General features: G+C 37.6%; 1 protein-coding gene across 5 annotated transcripts in view; it reads left to right on the forward strand.

Annotated features, from left to right (window-relative positions):
- Positions 1-12,892, forward strand: part of RBM26 (RNA binding motif protein 26) — a 94,100-nt gene that overhangs the window by 30,736 nt on the left and 50,472 nt on the right. For 4 of the 5 annotated variants that reach the window (XR_009461702.1, XR_009461762.1, XM_019488609.2 and 1 more), the window contains exons 7-13: positions 1,403-1,642; positions 3,239-3,379; positions 3,754-3,894; positions 5,378-5,489; positions 6,027-6,186; positions 9,998-10,162; positions 12,045-12,176. Coding sequence is in view for 3 of the 5 variants with exons in the window: in XM_019488609.2 (XP_019344154.1) it covers positions 1,403-1,642; positions 3,239-3,379; positions 3,754-3,894; positions 5,378-5,489; positions 6,027-6,186; positions 9,998-10,162; positions 12,045-12,176 (1,091 nt within the window). In the remaining 2 variants the exon portion in view is untranslated. The remainder of the gene's footprint in view (positions 1-1,402; positions 1,643-3,238; positions 3,380-3,753; positions 3,895-5,377; positions 5,490-6,026; positions 6,187-9,997; positions 10,163-12,044; positions 12,177-12,892) is intronic. The other variant, XM_019488608.2, reaches the window with a different exon arrangement.

The following is a 12,892-nucleotide window of genomic DNA, read 5'->3' on the forward strand; positions in this document are numbered from 1 at the left end:
TTATGACCCCAGCACTTGTTTGTGCCCAGGGTAGAGGGTCGGACCTGATGATCTGTTTAGGTCCCTTCTGACCCTAAGCACTATGAAACTATATATACTCTCACATCTCCTTCCTCCTCCCAGGGTTAGATGCTCTCTTCATTTTTCTCTGAGCATTTAGGACATATTCCCTGCCTCTCTAATCCTACTTCTTTATACTCTTTCCTTTTCCATCATGATGATTTTTCATATAAAACAATTCAGTTTTGTTTTCTGAGTCTTCCAATATCTGTTATAACATTCTTCCTGAAACTAAGTCATTGTATCCTTTTTCTATCCACATAGTCTATTAAGGTGAATATAGTTAATACTTTTTTTCTTTTGCTATTTTATTGAGCAGGTTTTCTTACAATACTTTCAGGGAGTATTATTTAAGCAAGTGACATTGGACCTACTGGTAAAAAGAGATTAAAAAATGCTTTTTGCTGTCTGCTGTGCATATGACTTATTTTTTAAAGAAAAACTTTTACAGGTATACTAGAGCATTTCAGTACTTTTGGATAACCATTGCAATATAGACAATTTAATTAAAAATGTCCTATGTAGAACATTTAAAATAAGGCTTTCAAAAGAAGGTTTTGGTCAGTGCTAATTTCTTTTGCACCTAAACAGCATATCAGGATTTACATTGAATTTGGAAGTTATACCTGGGTAATATCCATTATTATACTTGGAAAGTCTCTCTCCACCTTAAGACTGCCTTTATAATTTCCAGGTTTCTTTCTCTGGTTGCTCTGTTAAGTTCCTGTAGCTAGTCAGTGTTACAGCTGCGGGGTGCTCGGTCTCACTGCCAAGCAAACAATGTCTGCTCCTATGCTGCACATATTTATAATGGAAAAAGCAGTAGCTTGTGACACTTCCACTGCCTTGTTAAACTTCTTGGAAATCCAAGTCTCGAGTGCATTACTTGGGCATCCTTTCAAGGCATCCAGACCATCTTGTTTCCAAGCTCATGTGTTCATAGCCTGTTTGGCTTTGGTGGTGCTTATTTCCTTGTCAGTGAAACTAAACAGTTTGCTGCTAGTGTATCCTCAGCTGTTGGTGCAGAAATTGTTAGGAAAATCTTAAACTTTTATGATGTTTTGTAGATTTCTGTGGAGAATTTGCAGTTTGCTCAAATGGTCTAGAAGGTTCACTTCTGCTCTGCCTTCTGCTTGACTTCATACTAACATGGTTAACTCTTTATAAATAGGCTAAGTAGCAATCATGTTAAATGGCTATTTAATTATTTCTAATCTAGGTAATTTAAATTGGGCAAAGATTTTAAATTTTTAGGTTCTGTATTATGTAAAGAATATCTGCTATATACTTAAAGATCATACCTCTGATGCTAAATGCTACTAACATTTAATTTTTTTTCCAGAAAAGGGTTTCTGTATGAGAGGAGACATGTGCCCTTTTGATCATGGCAGTGACCCAGTAGTTGTAGAAGATGTGAATCTTCCTGGCATTCTGCCTTTTCCAGCACAACCCCCTGTTGTTGAAGGACCACCTCCTCCTGGACTTCCTCCCCCACCACCAATTCTGAGTCCCCCACCCGTTAATCTTAGACCTCCAGTGCCACCTCCAGGCCCTTTACCACCCAGCCTTCCACCTGTTACAGGTAAAAATAAAATTAAAAAAAATTATATGCAGAACTTTTTTAGATGCAAAATGCATTCATGTTATTTGGCCTACATAACAGTCTAACAGGCAATGTTTAATATGATCAGTTGATTGAAATAGATTTTAAAAAAGTTTCTTTCAAAATGGTTTGATTTCTCATATGTATTTTTTGGACTGGTAAATTGTTTATTTTAATTTCAGATTAATAGTTTTAATCACTGCAGGTACTATCCCTGAAATCTCAAACAGCTAGATTTTGACAAGAGTTAGGGGAAGAGGTCTTTAAATCCACAAAATCCTGTATGGAGCACTTGATTTGAACTTGTCAAAGTCTAAAAAAAAACCCCAAAACACAGCACAACGAATTAAATGTCTGAAAATGTTGCATCTGCTATTATTTGTGACACCCAAGATAATAGAACAGGAAAAGGAAAGAAACTTTTCTTCAGTGAGTTTCCTTTTCCAGTTGCAAGTATGATGTTATGAAAGCTTCCAGAATGATTTGGGTGTCTGGTTCTCCCTTGTTTTAATGGGAATTGGGTGTCTAGACCCTCTAGGAAGCTTTGAAAATTTCACCTTTGACATAGTGGCTTTGTAACTTCCTGCCCTTCTCAGTGAGATGAAAACATAAATCATAATGGTCTGATAGAACTGTTCAACACTAATACTTGAAACAACTTTAAATTCATTGTCTCAATTTCAAATTTATGGTATCATTTTGAACAAAAAAATAGTATCAACATTCTGCTTATTTTAAATGCTTGCTTTGCCTTCTGCCACACCCAAAATGTGTATTTGTTGATAATTTAAAGGTCAGGCCTAATTTGCCTGATCTTCGGTGTCCTCTGTAATAGTTATATTCTCGAGAACGTTGTGGTTTTTGACAAATTAAATTGTTCGTACTCACAAACTGGACAGTCTGTTTTGTTTTACTAAATTTGTAATATCTAATTTGTGTTTTATACAGTTTAGTTAGGGAGATTCACTATGTACATAAAGTAGTTGGTTGGCAGTGAATATTTGGTCTTGTGTGTGAAGTGTTAAACTGTAACTTTTCTCTGTAAATTGTATTTTAACATAGTTTAAGGTGCCAGTGAGAACAGTTTTACATGAATCAGTGAGTCTCCTTCCTGTGAAGCATTTAATTAAGTATTTTTGAACACATGCTTCAAATGCGGTTCCTTGCCTGTGTAACTGAGGCCTTGGGTAGAGTCATAGAAAAGGAGGCTGGAAGGGACATCAGTAGTTCAGCTAGTCCAGTGCCCTCTTTAAGATTGGTTTGTCCCTGTCTAAACTATTCCAGACAAGTGTTTGTTTAAAGTGTTATTTAAACACTTCCAAGGCTAGACATTTTGTAAGCTCTCTGTCAGAGGTTGGTAGCCTGTGTGGCTCATGGGCCTGCAGACATGAAGCTTTGGCAGCGTTCAGCCCTGTATGGCCTGGGGGACAAGCATTGGTTGCAGGCAGGTCATTCTGGTCTGCAAGCAGCAAAAGGTTACCTATCTCTGCTCTAAGTAATCTGTTGTAGGAGCTTGAATCCATTGTCAAGGAGATAAGAAGGAAAATGAAATAGTGTCCTTCTTGGTTTTGACAGGACCACCACCTCCGCTTCCACCTTTACAACCTGCTGGTATGGATGCTCCCCCAAACTCAGCAACAAGTTCTGTTCCTACTGTTGTTACAACGGGTATTCATCACCAGCCACCTCCTGCACCACCCTCTCTCTTTACAGCAGGTATTGATACTTTGTCCATGGTGTTTGCTAAATAGAGTAATAGTGATTAATATATAATAGTATGGTTCCTAGAAGTTGTTGTACGTTGTACTGTTTGGGGCAGACAGTCCTTGCCTCTGAAGTTCAGAAATTAAACTGTAAATGTCTGCTTTTAACTATGTTCTGATCTGAAAATTTGCATATAAGTGCAAGAATCTTTTAACTCTAAAAAAAAAAAAAAAAAGTTTTACTAAAACTTGGGTGACTATTTTTTTCAGAGGGTGGTATTGTACGATTGATTATTATTTGTCAGAACCATAGATAATGGCAGGCTTTCAGAACTAGGATTTTATAGCTGCAACTTATTTGTATTATACAATTTCTTTTATTACCAGAAACATATGACACAGATGGATATAATCCTGAAGCTCCAAGTATAACAAACACTTCGAGGCCTATGTATAGGCACAGAGTTCATGCCCAACGACCTAATTTGATAGGACTTACATCAGGCGATATGGATCTGCCACCCAGAGGTATTATGAAAGTTGCCATTATTTTTGTTTTCTTTTGTTAACAGTAACTGGTAACTTTTTAAGGCTGCTCGTTGCAGTGTTATAAGACACTGTTTTTCTGTGAAATGAGCAAAATAGGAATAAGAACAAGCCATGGTTGATGATCAGAGATCCTGGTTTTCTCTTGATTTAAAAAAACAAACTACTAAATTTTCTGACTTAAAGATAACCAAAAATCCACATTGTTCCATTATTAAAATGAAACATTTTTTTGTGTGTGTGTGTATATGTCTGTATGTTTCATTTTAATCATATTTCATATTCATTTATATAGATAGATATAAAAATAAAAGTTTGGCTGTTGAAATACATAGCAGTAGGTACAACATGATGCACAGAATTCTGTTAATCCTGTAACAAAACTTAAGAAGGTAAACTGTTGTGTGACAGCAGGTGCTGCCTACACGCACAGGAAAACAGTCCCTATGTAAGAATTCTTAGTCTAGTCTAGTAAGCCAAACAGCATGCAGAGGGAAGAGAATACAAGGATACAATCACAATATAGATCTGTGATTGGTAATATGTTTATTCGATTAAGGAGCTTCCCAGTTTGATTACTTTCCAGTAGAAGCTTTCCTCACTAGCCAGCTTCTTACTAGCTATACGTGATGTTGTGTCTAACTTCCCATCAGTTTGTGTTGTTCTGTGTTATTTCATGATTAGACATAGACCCTTACAGAAATTATAGCTGGATGTCAGCATTGTTTGCAGACCATCCAGGCTATCCAAGTGATGGTTAAATTGTGCAGCTAAATTGCTGCCCACAGGGTTTGGGGCTTGTAGGCACAGCTGCCAGAGCTGCTATGTTCACATGGCTCCAAAACACAAGAGGTAAATGCTGCTGGTGCTTGTCCCTTCACCCCCTTGTCCACAGCCAAATTTGGTGGTTTTAGCTGTTACTGACTAACATCAACATTGGGAGAAAAGCGGGTGGGAGGGGTGGTGAGCAGTGGCAGTGTTTACCTTCTAGGTTCTGGAGCAGTACGAGTGCAGCAGCTCAAGCAGCTGCCCTGTTGCTGGAGGTAGATACTGTAGCTCATGGAAACCCTGCCCCCTGGACTTGACCCATTGAGCCAAATCGGGTAGCTGCTTCTTGTTTATGGCACTAAAAGTGGACTAAATCTGTTCTGGCAGATAACTTTTGCTGTGCTTGCTCACTGACCAGAAATCTCTAATAAGACATTGAGCTCTTTATGTCCCAGGGCGCAAGTCAGTCACTAAGTGAGATGAGGTCGACATTAGGCTTCTGATCTTCGAATTGGCTAAAATAGTGGATTAGCAGTTCCACTAGTTGGAATAAAGGCAGTACTTAGTTTTTAATCTATGGAACATAGCATCTTTTTCAGTATGAAGTTATTTGATAGTTTTTGAAGAGCAAAAACATATTGGTACGAAACTTATAGAAAACCAGAAAATTAATATATTATCTCACATCTGTGTACAGAGAAGCCACCAAATAAGAGCAGTATGAGGATAGTGGTGGATTCTGAGTCCAGGAAGAGAACAATTGGTGCAGGGGATGGTGGAATTCCTACGAAGAAGACCTGGTTTGACAAGTGAGTGGTCATTAAAACTATGTAGTAATATGGTTTTAATTTAAGGAAGTTCATGTTTGGGAAACTGAGCAAACTAGTAGAAAATGTTCTTGGGTTTCTGAAACGTCTCTATAAATGGTAGATCTAAGCCTTGGAGTTTGCTTTTTGTAGTCTAGAGTAAAATATTTTAGGAGCTTTCCCTTCAAGAGTATAACTGGCTTCTTAATTGCTCAGAAGGAGAGGGAAAAACAAAGTCTGAGCTGCTAAAGTGGTTGCCCTTATTTATATACATGTTTAACTGATTTGGTATTGTTCTGATCTCAGTGTTTGGCAAAACAGTAGAAACAATCATTCTGTTTATCTTGTTCAGCTTTCCTCACAAAACACTGTGCTCACATCAACCTCAATTTTTGTTTGACTAACTTGAAGTCCCATGAAAGAATTATATGAGAATATTTTAAATAGGATTCAGACCGGCCTGTGAACTGCTTGGGTTATCCTTTTTAAATTTTCTTTACTAGAAGCACCCTGAATTTCTCTTTTCAAATTTTATTGCAGGCAAAATTTCAACAGAACAAACAGTCCTGGATTTCAGAAGAAGGTACAGTTTGGAAATGAAAATACAAAGCTTGAATTGAGGAAAGTTCCTCCAGAACTTAATAATATCAGTAAACTTAACGAGCACTTCAGCAGATTTGGAAGCTTGGTGAATTTACAGGTAAGAGTCAAAAGAAATGTTCTGTGACAACACATTGATGATAAAGGTAAACTGCAAAGGGGGAAAACGGGTGGATTTTTTATGCTACTTTGCTTGATTACCTGAAAACATTTTCAGTTTTTCTACCTGTTTTTATTTATTTATTTTGTAACCATGTCTGTCCTATATTTAGTAATCCTACTTGAAAGCACAGAGAACTAAAATGAAAGCTTTGTTTGTTTAAAAGATGACAGTGTTTTTGTTGAACAAATATTCCCCACAGATGACTAGTCAGGTTTTTGAAATTTTAATAATTTAGAAACTTTTCAAACAAATCCAACCAAATTCCTTTTCTGCTCTGTTTTCTAAGTTTTGGTTGTGTTGTCATAGCTTTTTCCCACCCAACTTCCCTTCAGTTTTCCCAGAAGAATGGGAGGAAGACCAGGCCTCTGGATTCATAATCTAAAAACAAATAAAACTTCCAGAATTACATTGATTACTTCCTGCGTACGCAAATCAACTTTGTTTTGGTTTATATTTTCTAAGATGTACTTAAATCTTATTTATGTGAAATATCAACCTTGCTTTGCTCTTGTACCAAGCCTCAGACTGATGAGACTATATTGTTTCATTATCTGTTCAAGCGCTCCTAGTAGTGGTTTCAAGCACCAGCATCTTCATATGGAGACGCTTCCTTCTCCCCACTTTCCCATTGTGATCAAGAGACTACAATGTTGTGTATACATTTGGAAAACATTAGGCATCCACCTTTCCACTGAGGCAGTCAACCTTAATCCACTCTGAAATTCTAGCTTCTTACTGCCACCTTTTATGTAGCTCGTATTACATCCCATACCTGAAAATACTGTAGCAATTAGTAGACTATGTAATTTAGCAAGATGAAAACTAAAGCTTTTAAGGTTACTCATGCTCTTCCTGAAGATGTTTTTTCTTTTATTTGTTAGGCAATACAAGATGCATACATATATCATATATATGGAACTATGTATATATGCATATAGTTCCACATTTTAGATATATAGATGAGAGAGAGAGAGGTATCTATGTGGTAGGGTAATGATAGATATCTAACACATGAAAGAACAAAAAAACCAAAGAAGTCTTCAGGAAGAGTGTCTTGTTAGGTGATCCAAGACACATATAAAAGGAAAAAATTGTATATATTGAATCCACTCCCTTCCTGAAGACTTTTCTTTCAGAGATAGATAGATATCTAATATAATATAATATAATAATGGCCTTAGTCTGTCTGTAATGCTCAAGGCCAACTGCTCATGTGTCATGGAGAGGGTGCACACCGATTAGCTGTGAGGGCCTGAAGCGTTGTGGACAGAGAGTGCGAAGGAGCCACTGCTCCGCCTCCCACCTCCAACAATAGTTGGCAGAGAGGGAGAGGTGGCGGGGAAAAGGGGAGGGATGGGGGGGTGGTTTCTGGAGTAGTGCTCCCCCCTCCACCACCGCGCCCCAACCCTCTGCTGCTGCCACCAGTGCCCAGCCCTGACAACAGCCGGCAGACAGGAGGAGGGAGGCAGGGAATGGGGTATGTTGTGTGCTGCTGGGTGTCGGTGGCTGGCGCTGCGTGCAAACTTCCCTCCCCCCTGTTCCTGGGAGCCAGCAGTGGTGCGGGGTGGAGAGGCAAGGTGTGGGAGAGGCACATGGTTCTGCACTGGGAGGGGAGGGGGGGAGGCATGGGGCGGACATGGAGTGGTGCATGGGGGGGAGGGGTACACAGGGCCAGAGGTGAAGTGGCAGCACTGGCAGTGCTCCATCCCTGCGCTGCCCCCTCCCCCCCCCAAGTGAGTGTGTGTGTATAAAGACATAAATCTATCTTTCTATCTGTATCTATAATCAAATTGATCTTGCACTGCTAGACACGAGCTAGATAGGGAAGCTAGTTTATCCCTGAGTTCTGTATTTCAAGGTAACTTCTTTCTGTTTTCTAAGCGGCTGCACATTTGTATATTTATAACCTCCATGAACCAATAAAGCATTTGACCATTTAGTTACTTTACCTCTATTGTTCAGGTTTTTTAAATGTTCTTAATATACATGCTAACTTCAGCTTTAAGGTAAGATTGCTTCTTGACATTAATGAAGTTCTTCATCTGTTAATTTCCTGTAGTTTTCAAAACATTGGGCCGATGTGGAGTTCAGAATCTCTGCAGTGTCATCATCTCACTTAGGACTCTAATGTGAAGGAGCTGTTGGTTGGGGTCCCTGCATCTCTCCTTGCTATGTGGAGTGTAGGAACCTCTTATGCTACACGCATTCTTGGCCTTTTCTGGCCTTTTGGTATTTATATAACTCCTTGTCTTGCATAGACTTTATAAAATCTACATGGACATAATGCACATTTTATGAAGTGTATGTCACCCTACTAGAAAAGGCACATTTTAAAGCAATTCTGTTTAAAATTGACCCATGCATTACATTTTAATAGTATTTAGTTGCATCAAAATTAGTGTTTCTTTTGCAAAGGCACTAAAAAACTTGAAATTGCAAACTTTCAATTTTGAAATACCTGTATTTCAAGTTATTAGACTATTTAATTATTTTTAACTTAAAAAAGGGTTCTGTTGTACTGTGAAAGTAATGTAAAGCTACAGATTACTTTTTCTGTGCACCTCTTGTGGAAAGTTTATAGAGGATCTTTGTATGTGGAAAATTTTTTATACAGGAATTTAGATAGCATAGCTATCTATGAAAATGCAATTGAGTAGTTCCATTATATTAGAAGAAAGAATATTGAATAATTTTCTTTATTTGCCTAAATATACTTTTTTTTTTTAATTAAGCATATGTATTCATATATAATATTTGTATTTTGAGGTAGATATCTGCCTACATGCTGCTATGTTGCTTATATATACCTAGACGATTGTTGAACTGTACGGACTACAAAGCAGAAGTTTGGGGTATTCCAGCATACTGGAAATCTAAATTTAGAATATAAAAAAGCAATTTTAAGTTTGGATGGCAATGAAATCGTAGTTATATGCCTCTGAAAGACGCTAGTAAAATGTATACCTTGGGTCTGACTTCCTACATGTTTATTTATAGTTGACTGAAAAGAGGACTAGCATATTATCCTTGAGTGCACTTGTATGAAAATATGTATAAAGCCATCCTAGTGTATGAGTAACTATGAACTTTGTATTATCATGCTCCATAAATTTAGTTTGTACTTAATATTTTAAATGAAAACAAATGATCTTAATGAATAACAAAAGAGTTCCTGCATATAATTTTCTATTTCTAAAACCAGTAGTTTTAAATTAAGGGGTATAATTGTTGAGAGTTCAGATCACCAACATCCCTTGTCTTCCAAATAAAATGGCAAAAAAGTCTAAAATCGTAAGTCCTTATTCACTAATCCGTAATGGATTTAATGGGAAGTTTTAAAGCTGAAAATAGCACTTTAATGATGATGTTGATGATAGATACGATAATGTTGAGGTGATCTTGTTGCTCTGAGAGTCAAGGATTCTTATGCTTATCATTTATTGGACTAACCGCATGATTGTGATAGACACAGGCAAGCTTTTGAGTATTATGGAACTCTTCCTCAGGCCTCATGCCCAAAAGCTTACCTATATCTTTTCCAGCCGCACAAGTAGTCCACAAAAAGACATCGCCCACAAGAATTCTTACCTGTCACACTTCTTGGACCATCATGGCAGCACCGCCATCTCACCATCTATCAGAACATGGAAGATACTGAAATTTGCCACTTTCAGTCGATAGAAATGCCATTTAAGTGTGTGTAGTAGTAACTGCTGTGTGTGTGCTTGACTTCTGTTTGAATTCTTAGGTTGCCTATCAGGGTGATCCAGAAGGTGCGCTTATTCAGTTTGCCACACATGAGGAGGCAAAGAAAGCTATATCAAGCACAGAAGCAGTATTAAATAATCGTTTTATTAAAGTCTATTGGCATCGAGAAGGCAGTGCTCCACAAATGCAGGCGACCCCACAGAAGGTAAAAAAGTTAATTCTATATGCTGCCTGTAATAGAATTTAAAATTTATTTTTTCAATTAGCATTTTTAATTAAATTGCTAAAAGATGGACAAGTTATTTTGGAGTATAAGGTTTAAAAGAATAAAACTAGCTTTATTAATTTTCCTTGTACTCTGGTTTTGAGTTTCAAGAGCTGATTAGTAAGATATGAATTAAGGTCGTGGGGTGAAATGGTTATGTTGACACCATTATGTGTTTTATGGATTATTCTATTCCATTTAACCATCTCTAAAGTTTAAATGAGGCTCTGAAGTAGCATTTACTTTGTTAATTATCAGTTGCTCTGTTTATCTGATGCAACCTTTTCTTTGTAGCAGACCATTAGAAGAGAAGAGTGACAGACAGCACATTTTGTTTTATGAAAGGCCCTTTTCCCAATCTTTTATGCTCCCCTGAAATATCCTTTTCCCCCAAATGCTTTTCCTCCTGACCTTCGTGCACATGTAGGGAGGGGCAGTGTCACATCGTTTTGCACATTGACTCTTCCACTGTAGGGCTTTGAAGGACAGAGTTTAACTTCTACTGAGTGGGGAAAAATAGCAAAATTGAACTTTCATTAAAACATAAGGTTAGCATTTACAGGATAGTGGGAAATGCAGTTACATCGAAGATAGAAACTGCAGAACAAATAAACCCAGATTTTTGTGCCATTGATTATCTGTATTTTAGGACCATAACCATAGATTCATAGATGTTAGGGTCGGAAGGGACCTCAGTAGATCATCGAGTCCGACCCCCTGCATAGTCAGGAAAGAGTGCTGGGTCTAGATGACCCCAGCTAGATGCATATCCAACCTCCTCTTGAAGACCCCCAGGGTAGGGGAGAGCACCACCTCCCTTGGGAGCCCATTCCAGACCCTGGCCTGAACCAGGAATAACTTTTGTAATATGTAATTAATTTCTGGTCCCATACTTGCAATTCGTTTAAAAACTAAAATTTAGTTTTTCATCCCTTTTTTTTTGGTACCAAGATCTAATTTTATCAAAATTAGTTTACCTCTATTTGTAACAGTGTAACTTCCCAGAGTTGTTTTTCCCCCTTGCCAATACTAAAGGTAGATTTTTTTTTTTCTTGAATTTGGGAGGAACGGTGATCTGTTTTTGTAATTGCCCTGCTAATTGTCCCAGTTAACAGCTACTATGTCCAGCTAATTTTGTGGATCTTGGAAAAACTGCTGGTAACAAAGATGATTTTCATTAGCTTCTGTTAAATAATTCTTAGAAAAAGCTTGTGATCAGACTCGAGCATTTTTCAGTCACAAATTTATTTGTTTTTTCCAAACCAAATAGAATACTACTTTTCAGTTGGCCCCCATCCATCCTAAATCAGACTTCCGTTTACATAATGTTTTTTCCCTTTTTATCTGTTTTGTAACCAAGCAACTGAAAGAAGTGGATACAAACAGAAAATGCATATGCATGTTTGTATTTTCATAATTTTGCAAATAAATAGTTGAAGTAGCAGAGGGTAATTTAGTTTCTGAAAGGACCAGAATTATGGCTCTTACTATTTATTCAGTGTCACCAATTTAACAAGTGAAGTGAAGAATACTGGATTCAAAGTGTTTCATGGGAAGTACACTAGCAACTTTTTGATCATGTTTTAATGTGGAAGAATAGCAATACATATTTATGCTTAAAAATTCTCACCGAAAAATCCAACTATTGCTACTTTCATACATTGTGCAGTTAGTGTTAATCCCCATAAAGTTAATATTTCAGTTGCCATGCTAGAACTTTGTAATGGTAGGATCCTGTAGTAACCTGCATGGTTGCCGGGTGTCTGCTGATGGTGTCAGAATGTTTTAAATTTTTTTTTTCTTTTTCTTATTTTTTTTATAGGTAATACAGCCATTAGTTCAGCAACCCAGCTTACCAGTAGTGAAGCAATCAGTCAAGGAGCGATTAGGTCCTGTACCTGCAAGTAATATTGAGCCTGTAGAAGCTCAGAGTGCCAATACAGAAAATGTTCAGGTATGTATAACGTTTTCTGTTGCAAAGGTCCATGATACAGATCTTTCCTTTTGTGTTTGTAGTGATGTATTGTAATGTTTTCCTAGTTTATACATTTTTTTTATAGTGGCAGGTATCACGGAAACATGTCTGAAACCTCAAAAAATTTCTGATAAGATATGGTACAAGTAAAATTTCTTGAAAGTCTTTCTAAAAGTTGTGATAATTAGAGATTTATCTTTGGTCAAGTGTCCGATACTATATTATCTTACATACAACATTTATATTCTCTTCCCCCACCCTTAAAATCAGCCCTCCAGATTCAGGGTGCATATTTCAAGTGGGGAAGTTGTTTCTGCTGGAAAAGCAGCAAGCCTAGAGGCACTGAGCATGCCAGGGAGCTGTCAAGATACCAACCACTATTCAGTAAACTGAAGAGTGGACTCCTGTAGCATCCTTTCCACAGACTTAGCTATAGGCTGATCACTGTAGCTTATATGAAGCAGCAAGTGAGCTGGTGGGAGTATCTTGATGAAGCTTGTGATGTGGAAACAAAACTTTTTATTTACAGGAACTTGTATAAAGAACTACATATAGTAAAGAGCTAACTGTATTGCTCCTGCCCTTGCAATGTAAACTTGTATGACATCATCCTCTTAGCATACTCCAGGAAGTATGGCATCCCAGGAGACAGTTTGGATGAGGCAGCTGGCACCAGGAAATTCCTTCTGCTTCTA

This window comes from Alligator mississippiensis, chromosome 1, assembly GCF_030867095.1.
Source record: "Alligator mississippiensis isolate rAllMis1 chromosome 1, rAllMis1, whole genome shotgun sequence".
NCBI classification, from domain to species: domain Eukaryota; kingdom Metazoa; phylum Chordata; order Crocodylia; family Alligatoridae; genus Alligator; species Alligator mississippiensis.